This window comes from Argopecten irradians, chromosome 6, assembly GCF_041381155.1.
Source record: "Argopecten irradians isolate NY chromosome 6, Ai_NY, whole genome shotgun sequence".
Taxonomy (NCBI): Eukaryota; Metazoa; Mollusca; class Bivalvia; order Pectinida; family Pectinidae; genus Argopecten; species Argopecten irradians.
This window is the reverse complement of record NC_091139.1, coordinates 37902189-37928783: the sequence shown is the minus strand read 5'-3', so window position 1 is coordinate 37928783 and position 26595 is coordinate 37902189. Positions and strand designations below refer to the sequence as shown.

The 26595-nt window shown below is 34.3% G+C and overlaps 1 protein-coding gene and 1 long non-coding RNA gene across 3 annotated transcripts in view; both read right to left on the bottom strand.

Annotated features, from left to right (window-relative positions):
• LOC138325808 (kinesin-like protein KIF2A) overlaps positions 1-21524 on the bottom strand; it is a 51929-nt gene extending 30405 nt beyond the window's left edge. The window contains exons 1-16 of one of the 2 annotated variants that reach the window (XM_069271727.1): positions 21344-21524; positions 18742-18836; positions 18508-18588; positions 14717-14771; positions 14355-14471; positions 11757-11904; positions 8882-8985; positions 8018-8180; positions 7612-7702; positions 6675-6741; positions 5325-5413; positions 4052-4269; positions 3549-3590; positions 3228-3274; positions 2900-2988; positions 2508-2618 (exon numbers count right to left, since the gene is read on the bottom strand). In XM_069271727.1, coding sequence (XP_069127828.1) covers positions 2508-2618; positions 2900-2988; positions 3228-3274; positions 3549-3590; positions 4052-4269; positions 5325-5413; positions 6675-6741; positions 7612-7702; positions 8018-8180; positions 8882-8985; positions 11757-11904; positions 14355-14471; positions 14717-14771; positions 18508-18588; positions 18742-18836; positions 21344-21398 — 1572 coding nt within the window. In that variant the 5' untranslated portion in view covers positions 21399-21524. The remainder of the gene's footprint in view (positions 1-2507; positions 2619-2899; positions 2989-3227; positions 3275-3548; positions 3591-4051; positions 4270-5324; positions 5414-6674; positions 6742-7611; positions 7703-8017; positions 8181-8881; positions 8986-11756; positions 11905-14354; positions 14472-14716; positions 14772-18507; positions 18589-18741; positions 18837-21343) is intronic. The other variant, XM_069271729.1, reaches the window with a different exon arrangement.
• LOC138325809 (uncharacterized) lies at positions 16688-18429 on the bottom strand. The gene is made up of 2 exons (XR_011208826.1): positions 17959-18429; positions 16688-17183 (listed from the first exon to the last, which is right to left on the bottom strand). It is a non-coding gene; the product is annotated as an uncharacterized lncRNA (long non-coding RNA).
• Positions 21525-26595: the final 5071 nt, after the last annotated feature.

Below are 26595 nucleotides of genomic sequence, written 5' to 3'. Positions count from 1 at the left end.
TTAGATCGGTTTGTGGTTTTGACATGTCGACATATGATTGGTTGTGGATAGAACAAATATACGTACCCGACCTACTATACCTTTCGGCCGGGTACGAATTGGTCCCTATGTGTCGTAGTGGAGCACTGCCTCGGAAAATCACTCGGGCAGTTTTCTATACTTTTTTTGTAAGTTTCCAATTATTTTATGCGTATACATACATTTACATATTATTTTTGTCCAAAACAAACATAACTACAATTCTTAATATCTACCGTACCGCTCACAAGACGTCCAATTCACAATTTGTGGACTTCAGAAATACCTTCATATGTATTATATAAAAAAATAATGCCTCGATGAGAATTTGATAATATATGTGGTTCAGTTTTAATGCCTAGTAGGTAAGCGATATCAAACAAGTACCATAAAATGCAAACAAACGTTTTATAATGGTTTGCATAATCATTACTTTGCTCCATTAGCAGCAATTGGCACCAATTGTAGCTCTAAAGACGACACCATTTTCTGTCTAAAAGTCTTTTGAGCTACAATATTGCAGCTAGGTTGAGGACTGCTTCTAATTTTGGCTGTGATCAGTTGAACCACTTCTAATTTTGACGCAATTTTAGCGAGAGATTAAAATAGTAACGTACACATGATGTGCAATATGCACGCATTGACAGCTTGGCGATCGACGATTTTTAGTACAGTCAAACCTCGATGATTCGAACTTCGATGAATCGAATTTCTCGCTGTATAAGTAGGTTTGTAAGTTTGTCCGGTCCCGAATTTCTTCCCTATATAACATTACTAACTAACCCATGTATGAATCGAAGTTTTATGAATCGAAGTTCTCGATGTATCGAACTTTTTTCATGGACCATTTGTTATAGAATCATAGGTAACTGACACTCGATGATTCGAACAAAAATTTACCTGTACAGATCAGGTGTTCGCCGATACCCCGCGGCATGCTGTCACACCTAGCTGTCTCGCGACGGCCATTCGCCGGACAATAGGGATTATGACGGCTTGTGTTGCTAGCTTGATATCATCAAGATAATTAATATCACTAATCAGACCGATACCCGGTGCTTTGTTTTTACAAGCTGCGTTATTATATCATTAGTACGGCAAAGATACAGTTAGTCGTTATTGATGTTCGCCGCCGCCATTGGTAGCGGTTTGTAGAATTTACGGAACGGTAAATAGCGAGCCACATTATTAGTAATTCATACTCAAAACTATTACATTGCACAACTTTAGCATAAATACTGGAGCAAATTGATCATTCTAAATCGAAGTATTTTGTAGGTGTTGTAGCGCTTTCGGTTCCTCTTTTTTAGTTTCGTTTTTACAACGTGTTTTTCGTTTAAATATTCATTCCGTAATATTAACCATCGTTTAAAATATATAGTCACCAAACGAACACTTGTACATCGGTTAGGCCTAGTACACGCAAGTCTTGTTTATAATATACATATGTATTGCTAACGATAGCAATACATGTGATTAATTGCATACTTCGTTTTTATTTTGTTTTGCTTGTGGTAAATACAATGATTATAAAGTTTACGGAACGGAGACGACATGTACACAACTACCACAGTTGGTCATGGTAAAAAAAACATCGGTCTAATTTCAACCACGAATAATTCGAAGTCTCGATGTTTCGAAGTTTTTCTGACGGTCCCTTGAACTTCGATACATCGACGATTTTCAGTACTTCCACACTTTATTCTTCAGCATAAAGTTCAAATTAAGAGTTAAATTAACATTTTAAATATACCTTACCATAATTATGAAACTGAACAGTTATGTTTTAGCAGATAGTTTCTTCTTGACCTTCATATTTATTCATTAGAACCTACCAGTATTATTATGTTTAAATCAATATTATGTATTCTTCTACAGCTAGTATAACCTGATTGTGTGTTATCTCTTTCTATGTTTGATTGTTTTTTTCAATCATATTATCTATATATTTACAACAGCTATTTCAGGAAACTCGGTCCGTCAAGTTCGTCACATGTGTTAGGTGTAGCACGGAAAAACACCCCGGATCAAAACAGTCATGTATATTTTTACAGCATGCATATTGATTTTTGAAGAGAATATTATTCTATATTCTATATATCAGCGTTATTTATTTTAACGGCGTAATACTTCTGTTTTACAAATATCAATTTTTCAGATGTTTATCTATTTGAATACTTGTAATTGTTTTGACGTACTTACAACGTCCCGAATGCACAAATAGGGGCCATTTTAAACTGGGGTGTTTTTCCGCGGATGTACAATTAGGTTGTGTAACGTTTATTTATTTACACACTTCAGCCAATCACAATGCGTGTTACATAGACACTTCACCTGTAACATGTTGCGATGTAATCTACTACAGTGAGTCTATACACTAGTACTGTAACACAATCGTGCAATCTTATGATAGAACGGCAGTAAGGGGTTAAGCTATTAAAGCCAGTGTATAACATAGTTCAATATTTTAGTTTAAAAAGACTGCTCACCATACATGTCCTAGAATTGTCCCCGATAAAGGAATCTCTTAACACCTGGGTCAGCTTGCTAGCACGGAATGGCTGGTGAGCTCCCTTTCTACTCAAAGCTCGAATACACTCCTAAAACACATTGAGTTTTTCAGCTGAACTCTATAGTCGTGAATTCCTACACACACATTGTACCAGATAATCATGTTATAATGATAGTTCATCTATTTAACAAATTATCTTTTGATACTAAATTTCATATTGTTATTGTGAGCTAAGACTATATAATAGTAGTTTATGTCTATTGGTAGTTCATTGTAGATTCATTAGGGAATACATGTTGGATATATAGGAAAAAAACCATAAAACTTATCTCAATAGCACTAAAAAAAGAACACGAAAGAGATATTAACCTTAAGAGCTAAGAGACTTTTGTTAATTTCAGCACCCTCCATCCTTGTCTGCCGGTCAGCACTGGATGTGTCCGCTCCACGTTCATTACCTAAAGTTGATAGCAAGTAGCAACATCTTTCATACCGTCAAAAGTAAATAAATGTTCATCAAATTGTAAAATATCATACATTTTGTTATTCTTTACTAGTATGCTGTTTCTTGGAGCTTGTTAAAATCATTTAATGTCACCTTCAATTAGATTATAACATAATAATGAAGCCATTTGGTGAACACAAAATAGAACTTTGATGTCACCTTTTTAACCAAATTGAACAATAATGTACAAACCTGCTAAATCTATCAATGAAAACTTTCCGTGTATCTTATTTGTATTTCTGAAAAAAGGAAAATGATCTCAGTAATATGGTCCCATATGAACTACTGCTTTATTTTGTTACGCATTCTCTATATTTCTATATCACATCAAATCAAAAGAAAAGTAATAAGATTTATAAAACAAAAAGGAAATGAAGGTTTCTTCAAAGTATTTCAAGACATGGCAAAGACTAGCTGAAGTTTGGAGGTGAGAAGATTTCAAAGGGATTTTTCGTGTGATGTTTAAGTGTGAGGGCTATCAAACAGTGTGAAATGGCACCTCCCAGAACTTACTGTGTAGGTGCTTGATTTGGACGCGCTGATGGCTTCGCTTTGCTATAAATATAGGGAACATCATTTCAATTGGCTAAATAGGTAGGGAAAATGCCTCAGTATGAAAGTCCTAAACTCATGCAAATTTGTTAATGTTTTCATTTTCACATTCCAGAATTATCCGGTTGGGAGGCAGATCTATACATTAAAGTTTTTTTTTATGATTACACCAGAAACACAAACTTGACAAATTTCATAACAGCAATAGAAAAGACAGATTTTGGAGTCAAAGTTCAGAGAGATATTTTAAAAGGATCAAATATGATCTAGTCTGAATTTAATTAAGTGATAAGATTTCTGCTCTCCTTCTTGGGTAATTTTAGAAAAGTTCTAACAAAATAAGATTTGCACAGTATAACTATTTCATCATAATTCTAGTATCATATTCAAAGTAGCAACAAATCAGAGCTACAAAACTGATCAAGTGTAGTACATATCTAGATCAAATGGCATAGAAATCTTACCTTCGTCGAAGGATTATTTGAAATACTGCATGTGATCTAGAGGAATGCTGATTAGCCGACGTTGTTCCAGATGTCCGCACATTGTTGCCGTGCTGAATGAGACGAAGCACATCATCTGGATTCGTGATTGGTTCTTCCTTTAGCCCTACCACCTGGACCTGCTGCTTGTGATCCTCAAGCACACGTAACTTTTGCTTTTTGTTTAAAAGATCAAATACCTGGAAATGCCAAAAGCAGATTTTGGTCAAACAAATGCAAGTATACAAAGATTTAAAGGGACAATTCAGTGAGGTTAATTCTGTTACATAACCACGAAGCAAAATATGACATAAATATATTGTTCTACATTCCTTATGAAACGTATAACAAGAAATATTGACAAATATCATGACGTTGTAAAGTATTTTGATTGATACCATTGAAATTTCAGATCATTGATCAATGCGATTAAGCATGTACAACATGTACGCTGTACCCATACCCGAGCCAAAGTCATGCATGTGAGACAAATGCAATACATATAACCACTGAGGATTGATGAAATTATTTTTAGACAAGAACATGCATCTAATAAGGTAAACACACTATTGTAAGAGCGATATGAGTAGTTCTAGACAAAATTTCCTTACTCCACAGGCAAGGGCTAGGGTTTGGCATACAAGACATCCGACCACAATGTGTAATGGCGGACAGTAAGCAAGTTTGGATACTTCACATGCATTTCACAACAGTGGGCTTTTCTGGCATATCACAGTAAAACCAACTAATCTAACTTCCATCGGAAATGGTTTGTTTTCGAAAGATGTGGAAATTTTAATGTATTCTTAGAAAGAATTGTCCCTTTAGGCTTTAAATAGTTGAATATAACTGTGTTTTATACTAATTCACCATATAACTGACTAAGAAGACTTAATAACTGTAAGTATAGTTAATTTGATTCTATTGAATCTGTGTCTCTGATTAATCTGTAGTATATAATTAAAACATGTAAATATCTGTGATTTTGTTCCTATTAGGCAATTACAGCTTGTTACATACAAGTTTAAGCCTAAATTTGAAAGCAAGGTCAAACAGAAATAAAATGCAATGAGGGAATTGAAAAGCAAGCAGTCATGTTCAAATCACCTCTGTACATGCATTGCCTTGTGTAATTGCAGCTTATCCATTACCAACAATTTAAAGTAATATTAGTTCCTATTGCACAGTTGTCCAATTAAAAATCATACAGGAACTACCGGAACAGTGTGTCCACCATAAGATTCTTTATATTTACCTTTCCACTATAGATTTCAAAGAAGCTAGCTCCTACGGTCAATTCCTGTTTCTTATACTTGGTATGGAGCAGTTTGAAAACATCCCTGGCTGAAAATTAAAAAATGTTTCAAGACGTCAGTAAACCCTAATCAGAACATGTAATTAACAAATCAAATGTTGGTTTTCTGTATTTTATGTCCAATCAAAAGTTTTGGTCATTTATAAGTAATGTGAATGGAGCCATATCATATATGGTATAACATGTAGGGGTGACTATCGCCTGCAATTTTAACCATTGCAATACTATTGCTGCCGGGGAAAACACTATTCTGATAGTTTAACTATTGTAGACTACAATTGCAATAGTATTGGGATAGTATTGCGTTCTGAATTATATCAAACTCCAGTCGACGAATTGGACACAACGTAGTAGACCTAGTGCAGTGTTGATTTACAGTTACTTTCCTTTACATGCTAGTGTCAGTAGCAACTCAAACATACTGACGATTGTGATCCGAGAGCAATGTCAGTGTTTGCTTTTTGATTGGATAGCATGGACATTTATTTTATTGCAAATGTTAGTCTGTTAATGTTTCAAACCCCTGTGAGTGCTTCATTTTAGTTCAAGCACAGAAAATATCTGACTAATGAAACTATCGATAGCTTGGTGTACTATTGGCGATTGTTATCGACTTGTTGAATTTGCTATTGATTCATTAAATTGAGAGGCATATAATCGATATATATTTATAGTCCGATGTATTGTTACACCCCTAATAATTCAGTTTGGCTTAAAAATTTGCTTAATCAGCCCACAAAGGGGAAAAATGGCGACGTCGTTTGTAACATCGCTTCTGATTGGCCTATATAACGGTGTAATGACTTCATAGAAAAAAAGAGAGTCCCAAAATGAATTCAGAATTTTGAACATATTATCTTTAGTAAATTGAATTGTTAGGATTAATTTGATTAATTTTTTTATGTTATGGAGATATAAAATAAAAATCTGAGTGTACTCTCATCATAAACCGCCTCGCAGTTTATTTAGAGTACACTCAGAATTTTGTGTTATATCTCCATAACATAAGAAATATATTCAAGTTAATCCTTAAATAACCTGTCAAATCTGGATCTCTGTCTATTCTGACATAGGCATGACATTTTCCTTTTTTAATTTAAAGTGATTAAAAGTTGTATAATCCAGAACATATCTATATTGACCAAATACTTGGAAACTTGAAGCAACTTTCTACATGTCTTTCATTTAAAGTTTAAAACAACATGATTTCTGTATTGCAGTTATAATATGCTCTACACTGATTTGAATTGTCGTTAACATGATAGGTGGCACTTGTGTAGAGATACTTACCAGCTAAACAGTAAATTCCTTTAGAACAGTCCTGCTGACCCTTGACAGAAAAGTCACCACCCATAGTCTATAATGACAGAAAACATAACCTTAAATCAAACTTAGAATTATCAGACAAATTCTTAAACAAAATTCAGATTTCATTTTGAAATATCAATAAATGATCTTGGCATAAGGATTGAGAGCTAACATACTCAAGCTATTTTCCAAGCCACAATTACTCAAACTGCATGATTCATGAATAAACATTATATGATGGTTTTGATGATATACATGGCAGATAAAGGCAAAGTAAGCTACCGTAAACAAACATCACGTAAGAAAGGGTCATACACGGTATATGCTTTTTTTCAACATGATTTGGGGCCGAAAATCGGCCCCATTCCCCATGGCAAAACCTCTAAATTTTTCCCAATTCAAGCCTTCAATTTTCCAAAATCGAAATTTCTTTCAAAACTATCCAAAAATATTAAATGAGCTTAGTTGGTCAAGACTTTAAGTATTTGTGAATTGGCTTCAGAAAAGTACATAAAATACATTGGAAATTCTTATTTGTTATGCTTAATATCATAATTTTTCCCAAATCCTGGTTTTGTCGCACATTTTTCCCAAATTCAAAGCCATAGGCCCCATTCCCAAAGCAGTGAGAAAAAGCCCTGACGGTATATGTTTACACTTTTTGTATGATTTGATTAATTTCGTCCTGTAAACAATTCTGCAACAATTGGAGGTTGAGTAACCATGCTTCAGTTGGCTGATTTTTCTTTAATTAAACCATTTTCACAATTGAACATGTTTCTGGTACATAAATAAATTAATCTTCACAACCAATCCCCCCCTCCCCCCCAAAAAAAGGTCAGTAATTAACCAAACTTGTGCCGAATTATCACAGACTAACCATTGATACAGTCATCATTTGGAGAAAATCACTACTTACATGAGTTTTACCACTGCCTGTTTGTCCATAGGCAAAACATGTGGCCATGCCTCCATCAAATATACACTCTACTAAGGGTTTGGCCGTGTACCTGTGGATGATAAAGATTCTTTTTCGTCAAACTTATTTCCTAAAGCAAATACATGCACTTTGAGAAATAGACAAGTAGTTGTTCAGCTGCATTAATATTACCAGATTTTGAACTTGGCTTGAATGTCACTGCGCTACTGGTCACATTGACAGGGAATTACAAGCTGCACCATGCTTTTGATGGTGTATGAATGGAGGTATACCATAATGTAATCAACAGTGAGATGCATACTAAACCTGGAATATTAAAACAGTTTCTGAACATCAGAATTTAAACTTAGACTCAACTAATAGGTTTGACAGGTTCTAATTTTACCTGTACACCATCTCATTTGTGCTGTTCTCATCAAAGGAGTAGTCAAAGCGAAAGTTCTGGTTCTCCAGATATTTTGTAAGGTCCACTTTTAGTTTTGGTTCATGGACTATCACATTCTCTTTATTAGGAACTGTAATAACATCCACATCCTTTTTGGTCAATTCTGTAGAAAGAGAAATTATATTACCAATCTTGTCATACTGTTCGATTTTTCCCAATATTTTTTTTATAAACAATAGTTTATAAAAAAATACTGAGAAAAAAATCAAATATAATATGCCTAAAACTTCAGCAGCTATACATGCATTTCATTATCCTAAAACAATATAATATGATCATCATACACAATAAAATTATTACATTAACAAGAGACCTATGGGCCTTAACGGTCACCTGAGTTCAGATACAGAATGAAACAAAGACATATATATATAAACACTATATATTGGCCCATCATATCCTTGAAGTCAGTCAGTGATTATTTGGTTCTTGAAGTCAGTCAGTGATTATTTGGTTCTATCAAATCTGTGAATTCAGGATAAATGTTTTTGAAATTTTAGCCATTTTGACCCCTTTTGGCCCCGCCCCTCTGGCCCCTGGGGGTCTACCAGGACCAATTTGGATATTATGTTAAAATGCTTATAAGGCTAAGAATTCTAACCAAGTTTGACTAATTTCCTTTGAAAACTATGTCTCAGGTGACCTAAAAAGTTTGATATTTTACAAAGCACCAAATTAGTCATTGGCAAATCCTTGATTTTCTGTATAACCTTTTACATGTTTCCACCACTCCCAAGACTTCCTCATTTTTAGTAGGAAGTCAACTCAAGTCATAAAATTCATGCATTATAAATAAGAAATTACCTTTTTTGTTCATCGGGCGCTTACGAACACAAACACAAATTGTATGGTTGACAATTGGATCTGAGGACGTTAATGGACGGAACTCTAAACTTGTACGGTATTCACTGTGGAAGAAATGGCAAGTTAAAAACATGAATGCATGTCAGCAACATGAAAGCATATTACTTTTTCCATTATGTATTTTATTATATGTAAATATAAGATTAAATTTTATTCTGGTTAGTAGAATGAAATATTGTAAGAAATAGGATAAACTGTTTTACAATTCAAAGACTTTGCTTTAACTCAGTCATGTCTGAAGACACATTTAGACTTTGAAATCAAGGACTAGAATGTCCATTATGAGATATCAGGGGTGAATGAGTTAATATTAACATATCTTCAGCTTTCATGAGTAAATAAAGGACAACATGCTCATAGTGCTCTTTTGTGACTGGGAGCTTTTATCTATAGCAACCACTGAAAGAATTTAAGTTTCAACACAAGGTATGCACACTTTATGTGTAAGGTGTACAGTACACGGTTGCATTTACTTATTTTCACAAGACACAATCGATCTTTAAAGATGCTCCACCGCTGACAGAGCATAAATGATATTCATCATTTGAACAATAATTGATATTCATCATTTGAACAATAATTGGCGTTTAATCTTGTATATATATGCCTAATTAGCACAAAAAATAACAAAAAATATTTTAGTTCGCCTTTGGTGCATGCGCAATCATTACTTCATTCCATATATGATATAGTGCTATGAAATTTTTTCAGGATGCAATTGATTATTTTTCATATTTTTAACTTGAAGTAAAATAAGAATGTCAAACTTTTCAATGGTGGTAATGGTGTAAAGTAAGTAACTTTTGTAACTGAAGAAAAATACTAAATCATCTGTTCCTGCTTTTGATAGTGAAATAATCTTTATTAATTATTTCATACATGCCATATTTTTCTAGGGGTGGAGAGGGAGATTGATAACCATTTAAAGGGATTTTGGTCTCAAAAGAGGGAGGTATACGCGCGACATATATGAATAAATTAAATATCTGCTTTTTTATGATGAAATTCTGCATTCATATTGAATTTTACTGAAATAAAGGAATGTGTGGTTTTGCAAAAGTAGTCACATCCCAGTTCTGGAGCAGTTTTATTGTTCGAAATATTAGACTGGGCTTTTTAATAATCTTTCACAATAACGGATAATTAACTTAAATAAAGTTCTAAATTTACAAGCAATAAATTAAAAAAAAAAACACAGAATCGTTACAGTAGTATTCAAAATGTAATTTAATCTGAGAGAGAAAAAAAGTAAATTTCTTTTTAATTTTATTTATTTAAATTCAGTTACTACTGATAATTTTTTATTATTAATATATTTTTTTTCTAAAAATAAATTCACACAGAAATTCCAAAAAAAAAATAATACTTTTTCCATTTTTAAAAACGTGGTTATTAGGAAATCCGGAAATTCTATAAAATCCGGATCATCTATTACAATTACCCAAAATGGCGGCCATTACGATTGCAAAGTTTGTGACATCCATCAAAAACAGATAGGCCTATTTAACATTAAAAACGTGAGTAAATCATTCACAGTTGTAAGCAGTATTTGTTTTGTTGTAATGCTCACTAGCTGTAGTCATAAAATTTATTGAAAGGCCAGCTGATTGTTTTCTAGGCGGCCGATCGGCTGCTTGACTTCAGTTTACGTAATACACAGACGTGAGTGAAAGTGACACCACAATGCAAGCCAAGGTGGAAATAGCCCAAGGCTGCTAATTAGGGCCACTTGGGTGTTGGTCAGGGGGTCAGGGAGTGGTTACTCTCGTGCTAAAATTAACCTAGCATGTACACAAATGTGGCAACGAAAATAAAACGGAGGGGTTTATAGAAATCGGGAATTTAGACTCTCCTGCCGGGAGACAATAAAAGGCTTTAAAATACGGGAGTTTTTTGTCTCACGCTGGGAGGTATGGCATGTATGAAAATACCATTTTCCAGCGGTGGAGCATCTTTAAGCCAGACTGACAATATGAGTAGCCACAGTATTTTAACCAGGATAATCCTATGAACAACCCAGTCTGCCTTTACTTGAAGCAGTGTATGCCTGTGACCAGGTATGTAGATATTTCTATTGCTGACCAGTTATATCTCATCAATAATTCATACATTATCACTGTACCTAGACTCAAAGGATATGCAGACATCCGAGAGTTCTCTAATATAACGTCCAGAAAATGTCTATCAATAATTAAACACCTATATCAACTGATGTTAAATATTCTGGTCAGTTAACCAATACCACCGCAGTACTTCCATCATCTGCCAGGTACATTTACTCTGTATTGAGAGAAGTATTCTTAAGAGCAACAAAGACATTCAAATTTAGATTGCTTATATAATTTTTTTTAGAGGAAGAAAGGCGGAATTCTAGAGTATATCTACCCACATATAGCCATCAGTACTGACAGGCAACTCATGACACTAAGCTTCATGAGTCAAGAATAATTACAAAATCATACAGAATGAATATCTGACACATTAAATTTAGTGTAATCCAAACATGTTATTAGATGTTGACCTTTATTATTTTTTTAATTCTGACCACTGTAATCTACACTCCGCTTACACCAATAAATGTTCCTATATCAAGCTTGCATTTCTAAAACTTCAATCTGATCAAGCTTGTATCTCTAAAACTTGAATCGCATTGAGCTTGCATCTTTAAAACTTGAATCTTATCGAGCTTGCATCTCTAAAATATCAACCTAGGACCTACTTGATCATTGCTAAAACTTGAATCGCATTGAGCTTGCATCTTTAAAACTTGAATCTTATCGAGCTTGCATCTCTAAAATATCAACCTAGGACCTACTTGATCATTGCTATAAATTCCCAGTTAGGGTCATTCAGGTCATATTCACTTCCTCTTTCCTCCTTTATAGCAATCTGCTGTGCTCGGCGTTCTTCTCTTTTCAGGCGGATCTTGTCTACTTCTTTGACACAGTTAGATTTCCTCCGTGCTACAATATCAACACTATTTCATTAACAAGAATTACTTTTAATTATAAAAAAACCGCCCGTACCGCATTGTTGATTTATTACATAATTATAATGGAATATTTAAAAACATATGAGAAAAAAAATAGTATAGTTTAGCATCTCTAAGTGTCACAGCCTCTGAATACCACACCTTGAAATGAATCCTGCAGCAATTAGGTGTGTTGAGGTGATAATGATATCCTTCAACTATGTTTAAAGTTTGGTTAGGATTGGACTTAAAACTTTTTGAAAAACAGAGCTAAACGCAAAACTTAAGGCCAAACAAAATTAATTTCTTGTTTCTCAGGCCCGCCCGCATCCAATATGAACCCCCCGCACCACTCACTTTTTATTGAAATCAAAAAAATAAAAACGTCCGCGCCGAAAAATAAATTCCGGAAAAAAATCCGACGTTGGTTCCCGCATTATCCGGAACTTGACCGATCCGTGTTTTAGAATCTCCCAAATCAGATCATTGAAACGTTTGTTTATCCTTTAGAAGCTTGTGATTGCACATGGTACACGGCAGCAATAATGATTTCGCTTCAAATATCTTTTTCTGGGAGTGTTCTTTTACCCTGGACAATCATTTCGAATTATAGTGATACTTGTTCGTTTGGCGAACTCTACAAAGGTCTGTGCGATGGATCGCTTGGTCCCGACGACTGGTCATTTCCGCCAAAATTCGCGGATCATCATGTGTCGGCCGCTATCGGCAAACGGAAAACTGACGTTTTTGACAAAGTTATGATGTCTTACCGGTGACAATAGTGCACCGGAGACTTCAAATGAAAAGATAATTGATGAGAAAGTGAAGCAGGCCTTCGAGCTACAGGACCCGGATGTGATTCTAGACCTACGAGAACATAATGAAGGTCAGCCAACCAAATACTCTGTGTTTTTTGATCACGCTAAAACATATATTGAAAATGTAGTGGAGACAGCTGTTGATGACAGGAGGCATGATACAATACAACATCTGGCTACAGCAATGTCTGTCAGAGACCTTCTGAACCAAGTGAAGGGTAATCCCTATTGAGATTCCTCCTCTAGACTCTTTTATATTCGGACATCTGATAGATGTCTCTCGTCGGAATCCCTACTCGAGCCTTCTAAACTTTATTCTGGAAAATCAAGTCAGGTTGACCTACCTCTTGTAAGGGTCTATTACAGAAATAATCCAACTGCAGTGGTTCCCATACTGGCACACATCGATAGTGGAGATATTTTTCTCTCAAAACGCACATATATTATGAAGTGACATGTATTGAAAACAAAGAACCATCTCATTTTGCAAACGATGTCTTGTTCTATCGCTACTTTGAGCAGCCATTTTGAAAGTCCCTCGCTGTCACATGACCACTATAGTGCGTTCCAGATAATGCCTATTACACTGAATGGAATAAGGTTATACAGGTAATGAATTTTATTGAAACAGACTATAGCGGTCACATGACAGAGAGGGACTTTCAAAATGGCTGCTCAAAGTAGCGATGGAACATAACATTGTTTACAATATGGGATGGTTCTTTGTTTTTAATATGTGTCACTAAATAATATATGTGCGTATGGAGAGAAAAATATCTCCACTAGCGATGTGTGCTAGTATGGGAACCACTGCAGTTGGATTATTTCTGTAATAGACCCTTACAAGAGGTAGGTCAACCTGACTTGATTTTCCAGAATAAAGTTTAGAAGGCTCGAGTAGGGATTCCGACGAGAGACATCTATCAGACGTCCGAATATAAAATAGTCTAGAGGAGGAATCTCAATAGGGATTAAGTGAAGGGTACTTGTCCAGAAGGCTGTTTGGCTCTGACACAGACCTTGTAGCCAATATCCAATATGTAAAATCTGTGACACCAGAGACAAACAAGCTCTTAAAAGAAAGAGAAATGTGTGGGAGGAACGAAAGGGGAGCAAAAAGACCAAATCTTAAAACATAGGGAGTCCTGATCACTTGCTTATGTACATCTGGTTAACATTGAACATAAAGTTGTATTTCAATTGTTTTTCAATTTAAATTGTAAGTTTAATACCAGAAAATAAAGACAATAGTTTAAAATTAAGATTTCTTTATTCATTTTATGCATTTAACAATTGACACAATTTCAAATCACATGATTCATGTATATTATTATGTGACTGAGAAAAAAGAAAAAAATTCCCTCCCTCATCACATTTTTAGGTAGTAAAAAAAAAAAAAAATAGCCTCCCTCCCTCATCCTTTTTTGGAAAAATGTGCCTGAGAAACAAGAAATTAATTTTGTTTGGCCTAAAGTGAAATGTTGACGGCAACGCCGCCACCTCTTCACCGTTTCATGCATTTAAAATATATTTGTATCCTCATAAATCTATATGAACACATTTAACTGTAAGTAACCTTGACATTGTAAGTGACCTTGACACTGTTAGTGACCTTGACACTGACCTGCAGCATCCTTTGATGCAGCTGAAGCAGTTGACTTTTCTGATTGTCCATTCTGTGCTACCACCGAAGGCTGGGCATTGGCTGCAAAACTACGTCTAGACTTGGCCGACAGTGGTGCTGTCAATACAGAATTATGATTTAAAGCAAATCAGACATATAATAAAATGAACCAGATGTCAAGAACAAGTTGTTTTCTTGGTTTTTTAAAAACATCATCTCATGAAATAGTTGTCAATAACAACCGGGGATGATACCATTTAACACTATGGTTTTATGTACTGTTACCTCTATGTTACCTTTGTAACTTCAGCAAACTTGTTACAAATCATCATAACTCAATACAGTAAATTTGAAAAATTTACCTTTCCTTCCTGCTTTTGGTCCATCTCCAGATTGTGCATTTGGAATTCTTGAGCTCTGTTTTAAAAATATTACATATTTAAAATGCAGAATATGTATATAAAAAACAACACATTCTTTCAAGCATCATTTTGAGTTAAAGAGACAATAAGATCGAACACAGACATTGTTAAACGTTCAGGTTAATAATGCTTGAACTTTAAATCTTTTAAAGTGAATAGTCGGGCAAAGGAAACCCGTCTAAATGCGTTCTTTGGCCTTCCAAAAGTCATTGTATACCATAATGATGGTCAAGTTCTGCTTACAGTGTCCAGTTTTGACCATTGAAATTTTGGGGAAGCCCCGTGTAAATTTAGCACAGTTCTAAATATAAATTCTCCAAACTCTTTGAAAACGAGGCTGCGTGGAAATGTCAACATGGACATGTGTTTCTCAGTCGTGTCGGTTTCGTTTCGTGTGATAAACCACTCATGCGGTATGCAAATTGTTGTTTTGAGATGATACATTTGATGCAAATGAAGTATTCTTACATTAATGACAATGCTTTGTAATCATTTTTCGATAAAAGCATCTTGTACATGGAAATCGACACAAATATTCGGCCGATGCAGAGATGGGGCCCCGGCAAGGGGCAATTATTGCAGCATAGCATTCGTCGTATTTTACATCAACCGAATCATGAAGGTTAAATACAAATAATCGTAACATAATTTCCCATTTAAAACCACACGAAAACGTTCCATAGAACGTTCATGCATGTAGCTGTCAACGATGTGAAAATAAATTAGCTCATACATAGATATTTTACAAGTACAATATATGTGTTCAATTATTCGTGTAGTTTTTTGCAGTGATTTAATTAAATTATCTATGTCTCTGGTTGGTTTTTTTTTTTGTAAACAATATTTGAGTTCTGGAGAGAGATGACATGAATGTCCAGCTGGAAGGAAAGAAACTTTTATGATGTATATGTATCGTACAATGTATATATGTAAACGTACATTCCATGTAGCTGCTATAGAATTACAACTAGGAAATTCTCTCAAACATTGATAATATTTAATTCTTCACATTCATGTAGGCCTATGCTGTGAGAATTAACACATCATATATATTTCCAAAACAACATATAGGCCTACATGTATGTTACTTTCCTTTTCTGTTGTTTCCTGTTCTTTTTTGTGCTCTGGAGAAAAAGATGATTGAGTTGAAGAAAAGTAATTAATTAAGAGAAATGTGTACCACAGTACTTTGTCTGTAGCCGAGGGGTTCTATACTGTTTTAATAGTCCAGTAATTAATAATTAAATTGAAAATTTCAAAATTAAGATGAAATTGTAAATTCCATTTTTGAATGAAGTGGTTCCCCTCCTTTGAGAGTACACAGTGTGTATACCCTTCTTGGTTTTTAGGAATAATACCTGAATAGGAACCTGAAATAACATGACAATCAATCAGGTATGTGTGTGTTGGGGGGTGGGGGTGGGGGTGGGGGTGGGGGGGGGGGGGCTAAAAAGACAGAAGAATCATGAGGTTGGGAAGTTGTAACTTGAGTGGGGGGTTGAAATATAGAAGAAAATAGCTACAGATAACTGGAAGTGGAAGGGTGCTTTATCATTGATCTGGTCATTGCATATTTGGGGTTTACATGGCTTTTTTTTTTGGTTATTTAGTCTCATTGATTTTGGAGCAACTTTGAATCCATATGGTACTGTATATCTTTCTTTTTTACATGTGTAGCTATTTCTTCTGTATTTCACCCTCCGCCCAAGTCACAACTTCCCAATAGGTACCACTTTTTTGTTTAGAACTCAAATCAAAGACAGATGTACATAGTACTACATACTACATTTTAGTCTATGTGTTTGTAATCACTGTTACTACAGTATTAATACATAAATGGTCTATGTACAAGTTACACATAGACAATAAATGTGAAATTTGGTTCAGACAAAAAGATTTTTAACATTTCAGATAACTTGCTAGTTTTATGGTTTTATTTATATGTTGAGTCTACTCTCTTGTAAAGTAGAATTTAGAAATCCTAAGACAATGTTATCTATATTGCTATATGTAAAAAAAAATCCTTATATTTTAAAAGTAATTGAAAAGCTATCTCACAAGCCCTGACAAACAAATGGGCAGGCATATGGATGCAAGAATTATAATCACTGGATCTAGAGGACTAATATAAACAAATATTTCTACAAAGTTAAACAATGAAAAAGTATTGCATCATAATTTTATTTAATGATTACAGTTGAAAGGAACATTTAATAAATTAATACTGTTTAAATGTTCTGTTCATGATCTTCTAGGTCCATATTGGAAAAGTTTACTTTCAAGAGCACTCAAATCAACATTCTTCAGTCTTCATATGATGCTAATTGTATGTATATGTATACATAAACTTGTATACAGGTCCAAGGGATGAACTTTCTGCATTCATGTCACTATGCATGCATGGTGCCTGAAAAAAAGAACCAGCAATTTTTTATACTGTTGAATATGACAAAAATTGAAATGATCAATTTCAAATATACAATGTATATAAATGAATAAATAAATGTAGGTTCATTCTACAGGTTTTTTTTTTATTTTAGAGAAAACATTTTATAAGTTGTGAATGTGTCACTGATGCATTTGATAGAATCAAATATTGTTTCAAAAAAGATACAAAATTCATTATCTATAGTTCCAACAAAAATTCAGAATAATTATAAATGATACATGGCTGCAGTACATTTCAACTCTGTAAAGTTTGTCATATATACACATGAACCAGGTACAGTTGTAATAAATATACAAACACTATTTATTATTATGACCAGAAATAATATTGTATGTGTCCTCCAAATATATCTAAAGAACAAGCTAAAACCTACATGTACATATGTATATGTGTATATCAGAACATATACAATACAATTTTACCAATTAACCTACAATGTAAATCCTATATACAATGTATGTGTATAACACTACCAGAACATGTACAGAACAAAAATTTACAAATTAAAAATCTATAAATATATACATCAGAACTGTATGAATTGACCGGTAGCATACAGGGCATTCATTACCCCTAAAGAGGCCCCACTAAAGAACCGCTATTTACCCCAGGGTTACGTTTTACGCGATTGGGGAACAGGTATGAAACATGTGACCATATGTGACCACTCATTTATGAAAAAATACTGCTAGGGACTATTTACATAATGATCAAAATACGAAGACTCACTCACAATCAGCTGAGCAGGGAGTACCGGGTACGTACATGTAGGTAGGCCTAGGTACGTACAGTAGCGGTCCGGAGCCGCGTGCTCGTTTGAACTGTTCTCTTCACTATAACAAGTTGTATTAACACTCGCCATGCGTCGTAATGTTTACCGAGTCAGTTGTTGGGATTGTCGCTGCTCCATTGCCTTTCCTTTCGCATTTTAGGTGAGTCAGTTGGTTGTTTTGGCGGAAACATTTTGGTTCAAAACTACGGTAGCCATGTTTTGTTTACTACGGAGAGTGGTGGGTGTTGCGCATGCGTTAAGATTGAACTGCACTCTTAGCCGTCCGGGAGGACTTTTAGGATTCCCATAGATATTATTATTTTCTTCGCATGTACAGCGATTTTGACGGAAAGTTTTATTTTTCTAATTCATAAGAAATTATACCGGATATATTAATACCATTTTTACCGATTTTACAGTCACTTGCCCGACTATTCGTTTAACTATTTCACAATCATAAATATATATACATAGCACATCACGTCTCCACCATCCAATAATTATAATTACCTTTGAAGATTGACTTTCACGAACTGGTTGAACAGGAGTCTGAAGGTCTGGATTTAAAGCAAATATGGCTTCCACTTCAATCTGGGAAAAAGTTAGACTGGACATTTTAATTTTTTGAACTTTGCATGTAATTAGAAATTTAAAAAGAAATGTTAAACAAATGAAGTAATATTTACAATAATCATATATTGATATGTTGTGAAAAGAATTAGCAAACATCCAATTGTTGTTTACCTCTTTTCCCTTGGTTTCTCCCTTTTCAAACCATTCAACTGTAACGCTCCTCATTTCTGGGTTAACTCCACTGATCACAGCTGAATGGATACGACCTTCAACCAAAACACATTTACGATCAAATAAAATTATAGTAGCACCAATATATATAATCTGCCCTATATACATTATGCTATATTTTATTCTTAATCATAATCATAGGTCACTGTTAATTATTTATTTCAAAGAAAAAAACAACTGCTATACACTTCCTGTGTCATGAAAATGAAAAGCTGTACCTAGATCTAGAGTGTACATTACGTACATATTTCTGACTTATCTAGTATATGTAGTGACCTATTATAATAAAAAGCAGTGACATAAAAAATGATTACCGTGTTCAGCTCAACTTACGCTGCAGTTGAATTGTTACAAAGGGGGTGCTTATTAGGAAATCAAAATGCAAGTTGTTCATGTTGTAATTATATATATATAATCATGAATAAAACAGTTTTTTCTCCCTGTTTTATAGTTGTTTTTTTTATGTAAAACTGTTTTATAGTTGTGTTTTTTTTATGTATATGGAAACCATCACATGGACGTTGTTCATGTTGTAATTATATATATATAATCATGTATATATGCCCTTTACCCTTTGAGATTTTTGTGAATCAGATGTGAAAGACTCGCAACTTAATGCACAGGCGTCTGCTTCTGGTTTTGGAAAAATATAATAACCTACCTCTACTATTACATTGAACTCAATATCAGATAATAAGAATTTCCTGTAACAGTTGCGATAGGAAAATATTACGAGGTCAGTAAATAAATGTTAAATTTCTTTCGTTTGATTCAATTTCTAAATTTGATGACTTGATCCCGAACATTCCAGTGACGTCACTTTTAGTAGGAATGAATGAAACGGTAGTCAGTCCCGCCAAACAGTGACGTCACAATCACCGGAATGATGTCGCTTACATATATCCCATGGTAGTAAAAAAAAAAGAGTACACACTCATTTTTTTTAGTGAATACATCTCTTCTTGAGGCACTCCATGAACCGGAAGTTGAAGGTAGACCCTACGCTCCAAGTCCGTTTGAAAAAAGACTAAATTTGACTAAAATATTGAGCGTCTGCTGGCAAAATCAACCTACCTAATTAAGAATCTTATTTTTGCAATATATACAAGGTTTGTTTTGAGAAGTTACAGTACAGAGAAGAAACATGACACGAAACTCTCCGAGTAGCGGACAATGCATCAACTTTGCATGGAAATTGACATTTCAAGCAAGCAGATTTGCAAGGAGCAATCTAATTGATCATTTAAATCAATTGATGAATTAGATTGCTCCTTGCAAAACTGCTTGCTTGCAATGTCAATTTCCGTTCCATAGTTGATGCATCGGAGCGTCTCACCTTGCTCATTGTAGGGGTTAGTTATTATATTTTTTCCAAAACCAGAAGCAGAGGCCTGTGGTTTATGTACTACAATGCTGATGTTAGAAATCGAAGCATCATATGTTGTAAAACATCATTAAATCTATGGAATGGAGGCTTTTATATAACTTCAAATCCTTCTCAGAAGAAGGAAGGGACACTTAATGTGAATAATTTATGTACCACGTGATACCTTATAACGTTTGTGTGGGACTTACTATTGTTTCTATTGGTGATGGAATGACGTCAATAGCTGATACCCCACGCTAATGTCATTTCAGCGGGAAGATTACAGTAGTTACGTTCCATCACCACTAGTCCCGCACAAACGTTATCGGGAATTACGTGGTACGTGAATTAGTCCCATATTAGGAAGAGGGGACACTTATACTGTATAATAACTGCAAATACATTACATCCAAATGTTATGGCATGCGGTCACGCATCATTGCATGGTTTAATGCTAGTTCAATGGGGATCTATCCTGATAAAATAAGACAGCCTGGTTGAAAATTCAAAGATTTGGTAGTTCCTGAAATTCCCCTGAAGGAAAAACTGTAGGTGGAGTGGGTCGATCCTTTTCAATTCTTTTTCCATGCTGAAAATAGCCTGTGGTCATGTACCAGGACATCAGAATATATTCAGGGCAAGTGTACATGTATAAGCAGATTGCTTTATCAACAACATCTTTAAAGCCATTATGTAGGCCTACAACAATTTCTCGAAGTTATTTTAAAACAATTCAAATTTGTCAATGAAATCTCCATGGACCTTTTGTACAAGTCAATTTTTTGTAAATTGTAAATTTGGTTAAATTATTCAGAAACATGCCAAAGTATAAAATGATCAACTCTATCTCATTAATATAAATATTCATTGGTGAAACTTTATGGCCATTTACACATTTAAATTTCGGTTATGAAATTTTAATAATTGTGCCAAAATATTAGGAGCAATTACCTATTTGACAGAATCGACCTGCGTACCACCATTTTAACTGTCACCTCAATAAATGCATAATTGGGAGTTTTTATAGATATGCAATGATTGCTTATGAAAATAAACACACAGTACTCAAATGTAAGCATTAAATAACCGGGTTGCAAAATACCGGTCCAGATAAATATTCTCAGTAGCAACGAAAGCAGCGACTTTTCTCTCCGATTTGTTGTCAGACCATCTTACCGTCGGTCCGTTGAATGTCGACATTAACGCCGACTTTCAGACCAGCCATATCCATGATGAAGTATTTGTGTTTCTCTGAAGTGGAAAAGAAATTCCAAAATATTGGTAAAAGAATTAATTATATGAGAAAATTCATGCGAATATTCACATGTCCATTGGGTCATCCGTTGAGAATTTCAAACTCTATGTGCGCATGCGCACGATGTTTTGAGTAAATATTACTTCGTTCGAGAAGACTGAACCTAGTGGACTTAACTTTTAAACAATATTTTATTCAATTCAATAACAACACAGTACAATATACATGTCATAAAAGGTTGGATACAGAAACAAGTACAATGTACTTAAATCAAAACAATATGACAGTACTGATTATTTCTAAGAGTTATCAGAGCTAATTATACAGTGCTTTGATAGGAAAAGGGAAGGATGCAGGGATTGAGTAAAGAAAAATGTTGTTATATTTCAACCAAACAAAACCAGAGATTTGTTGAGAAATCGGTCATAGTTTGATCATGAGTAAAACTAACATGGATCTGATTATATAAGCAATATCAGAAAAAAAGATAAGATTGACTTTGAGATAGACAGTAAAGTAGCACTGATGGCATCCTCGATACTCCAGGGGTTCCGATCACTTACGATCTCTACACCCCTGGACTATCTCATCGTAAAACTGGAGGCAACAGAACAGAACAGGTAATTTATTCCTTTGATGTACATCAAAAGAGCCGTATAACGGTACACTGTGGTTGGTTATGTGGCTTTGAAGTTGGGAGTCGCTCTCTCTGTACTCCCAACTTCAAAGCCACATAACCAACCACAGTGTTTCTATGTTGAGAAGATGGCTTAGATATTAATATTCCCAAATTCCAAAAGATTTTTCGCCATTTAGATTCATTATTAATGTAATTTTCACTTGATTAGTTTTTGTTCTCCATCTCAGCCTGTTTGTATATTATTACATTGTTGGACTCTACCGTCAATTTTTGTACCGCAGTGTTGCAACTGACTGACAGGCATTAAAAGTTGTGTGGTTTCTTCTCTTTTTCAGATCTTGAAAAAAAAAAAAAAACTTTGAAAGATAGTATTGTCTCAAATTTCGATTAACAGCTAATTATATTTTCCATGTTACAGTACTGATGACGAGTAATACAACAAATTAAAGTACATTTTATGTTGCAAAAACTGGTTGGGAAGATACAATACAGGTATGTTGGGTTTCATTTTGAACTCACTAAATGAAACTTGCGATTACGGTAAAAGTTTGTAGTTCGTCGAATCAAACTACCATTCAAACAACCATCTACTTACACTGGATGTCGCCACCTTGATGGTGTTTGTTTAACAAGATATCGACTTTTTTAGAACAAGTAACAATTCATGTCACTGAATTATTTTGTTTCATCATCATTTGTTTTACACTGCTTATGACGTGTTTTTGGTTTCATCACATTGATTAATACCAGTTCATAACATTCTTTGATTTCATCAGAAATTGTTTCCCTTCTTATAGTATTCTTTGATTTCATCCATCAGAAATTTTCGCTTCTCAGAATATTCTTTGATTTCATCCATCACAAATTGTTTCGCTGCTCATAATATTCTTTGATTTCATCCATCAGAAATTGTTTCGCTTTTCATAATATTCTTTGTTTTCATCAGAAAGTATTTCGCTTCTCATAATGCTCTTTTTATTGGTTTCACCACAAAATGTTTCTCTTTTCATGATATTCTTTATTCTTTTGTTTGATCAGAAATTGTTTCGCTTCTAACAAAGTTCTCTGATTTCGTCATTGAATGATTTCTCATGATTTTATTTTCAGTTTTACCAACTTTAGATTGACTGCTGATGGTGTTTTAAAATTTTATCACAAATTAGTTGGTTGCTTGTGCTGATTTTAGTCGGTGAGACCAGCCCTGGGATTAGGACATGATACATTGGTGTTAAAATACTAACAAGCTGCATATGACTTAACGCTTTTGTCTTGACAACAGTTATTTGGCTATCATTTACACATTTATTTAATTTCTTATAGTGCATTGCATCCCATATTTTTGTTTGTTTGTTTGGTTATTTTAACGTCCTATTAACAGCCAGGGTCATGTAAGGACGACCTCCCATGTATGCAGTGTGTAGCGTGTGTGAAGTGCGAGGTGCGTGTTTTGGGAGACTGCGGTATGTTCGTGTTGTGTCTTCTTGTATAGAGGAACTGTTGCCCTCTTTATAGTGCTTTATCACTGAAGCATGCCGCCGAAGCCAATGTTCAACTGATATGGAACATACATTGCAAATAGACATATTTTGCAAGAAGAGGCTGTTGGTATGACACATACGCGATACCCCAGGGGTTACCGTTACTGTTGTTATATCCACTTCTTGAATAATTGAAGGCAACAGAAGACAAGGGTAATTTGGTCCTTTGGAGAACATCAAAAGAATCGAATAACAGTACACTGTGGTTAAATATCTGGCTTTGAAGTAGTTAGGCGTCGTTCTCTATGTAATCTTCCGAGGAAGTTTCTGCAGGCCTGTGATTGGTCAGTGTTTTCCTCTCCCAAATTGTAGTAAAATTATGGAGTATCGAGAATGACTTTGGCGTACACATTGGCGTTTTAAAACATAGGATCAATTTATACGTGACCAAAATAGATCGCACGATCCATTGTCTGTGAAAGATAAAATCGCTGTAACTTTTTTATGTTTTGATTCAACGCATCTTCGATATTCCAGGGATAAATATCATTGTCATATATCCGCCCTTTGGACTATTTTGTAGTAAAACTGAGGGCATCTCAAGAGAAAAGAAAAATTGACCAATAACAGACCTAGATATTCTCTCTTTGAAGCCATTCAATTAGTTTGATGTACATTCAATGATCAAACTACATGTCTCATCTGTTGTCAAACACACAGCCTTCAGCTTTGGCAGCGTGGGAGTGGATATTACGACAGTGATAGTAACCCCTGGAATATCGAGGATGGTTTCTTCATGGGTTCACAGAAGTTCAGGGATTTTTAAATAACATTGATAATATTTTAAAGACATTCAGATTTGTATTTGTAGAATGAAAAGAGCAAATGATTCTTAGAATTTTCAATGTTAGATTTTTTTAAATAATGCGAATCCTACATATGTTCAAAAAGGGTTTATTCCAGACATTACCATAATACTTCAGAAATATAACTTATTTGAATGTCTTAAATTTTTCCGATGATGGATCTTTTCCTACTAGATATTGTTGGAAGGCCTTAGTCCACAAATCTGTAACTATGTATGAAACAAATGTCTGGAAATTGAGAATGTCAAATGACGCAGAATGCACATGATTCTTATCATTGCATGATTGTTTAAAACCCCATTACCTTTGCAAACTAGCTATACCAAATTGCCTTGAAAATGTAAGAGATATTGTACGTTTAAAAAATTCCGTAATACTATGTCACTCTTGTGGACACTTTTACACTGATGTTGTTAGTCATGTTGTTTTAAATTGTTCATTAACTGAACAAATAAGAGATGATTTCATATGTTCAATTGTATCAATGATTTTATTTCATATTTATACTCCCTCCAATATTTTTTTCAGCTAATACATGTATTATTACGAGGTCCCTTGGGCTATACATTGGAAAGGTATGATATGGAACAATTAAGATTGGTATCAGTGTATACTTTTAAAAAGATGTTCAATTTGTATATGTAGCTGATTTACAATCACTTCAAAACTTACTCTTGTATTTCTTTATATATGTATATGCATACTTATATTGTATATACATTGAACTAATTTTGATATAGAAATATCCGAGAGAATTGTGCCCTCCTCTCTCTTTATCTGATATTTAGTGATTATGTTGTGTATTTATCTCTCTCTCTTTCCGTAATTTTGTAAATACTATTTCATGCTATTACCATATACATTCTGTATACCATTACTAATATGTACTCTTCATAAAGATAATAATAATAAGAAGCAGAAATTGTCCATTTGGCAATTATTTTGAAATTTTAAAACGTTTTTAAATGCGCTTTGGGTAGAGCTTTTTCCTGCAACACTTTTTTTATTAAATCGATCACCAGTGCGATGAAATTTGTAGCTGTATCTGTATAGTTATTTTTTGCTTTATATACACTAAGTATTAAAATGGGAAATTACACAATGTTCACGTTTGTTATCTAATTTTTACATTTTAGTGAGATTTAAGTACTTTGTAATAATAAGCGTTTTTAAACAGCAGGTATGGGCAAGGGCCCTATTTATTTTTTCTGATTTAGAAATAAAAAAATTCTGTTCTTTTGATAAGTAATCTTTATATGAATCTGGCAACAGGGGCTAAAATGGTGTCTTTTTGCTATTTCATTGTGTTGAAAGTATTGTGAAAAGGAAACAAATGCTTTAGAGGAAGACAACTGCTGGAAATAACATATGTCAGAGAGCATGTACGCTCCAAATTCTACAACAATGACGTCACCTGGCTGGTATTTCGATATGGACATAATGTAGTAAATATTTATGAAATGCGTATTGGGAATGAGCTCAAGACTTCAAATACCAGGGTTGTACTAATCTATATTTATTCGTAAATCGTACAGTTTATTATGCAGACAAACTGCATTTATGTTAATTGCAAATTACTAAATGTATTTTCTATGATATATTATAAACTGCATACTGAAGTAACCGGTTTTGTTATGATTCATGTGTATACCAGACAGTATTTTGTAATATCCGCCGAAGCATGTCACCCTCTCGCTTGTCACTTCTGCTCCGCTGACTTTGTAAAGTAAATCGCTAAATGTTATAATGTTTTACATAGACTGAAATGTTAGCCTGTAACAGCAGCGTAAGAATTAGAACGCTGGTGATTTTCATTGGGACGAATTGTTATTATGTTTGGAGAACAAATATTTCACGAGATTTTTTAATTGCGAGTTACCAACATTAAATTGTAACGTGACCAGATGGACATCTTCGATATCCAGGTGTTGTCGTTGTCGTTATATCAACCCCTGGTCAATGTCATTGTTAAACTAAAGGCAGTCCAGGAGAAGAAAACTGACCAATCAAAAGCATACATATACCCAATTTGAAGACTAGAGACAGTAACGACCAAATTTAAAACATACCTTTATTCGATTATTTTGATGTACATCAAAGGACCAAACTACCTTCTCATATGTGGTCGCACACAGAGCCTCCAGTTTTGCTTTGACAATATTCCAGAAGTGGATATAACGACAGGGAGT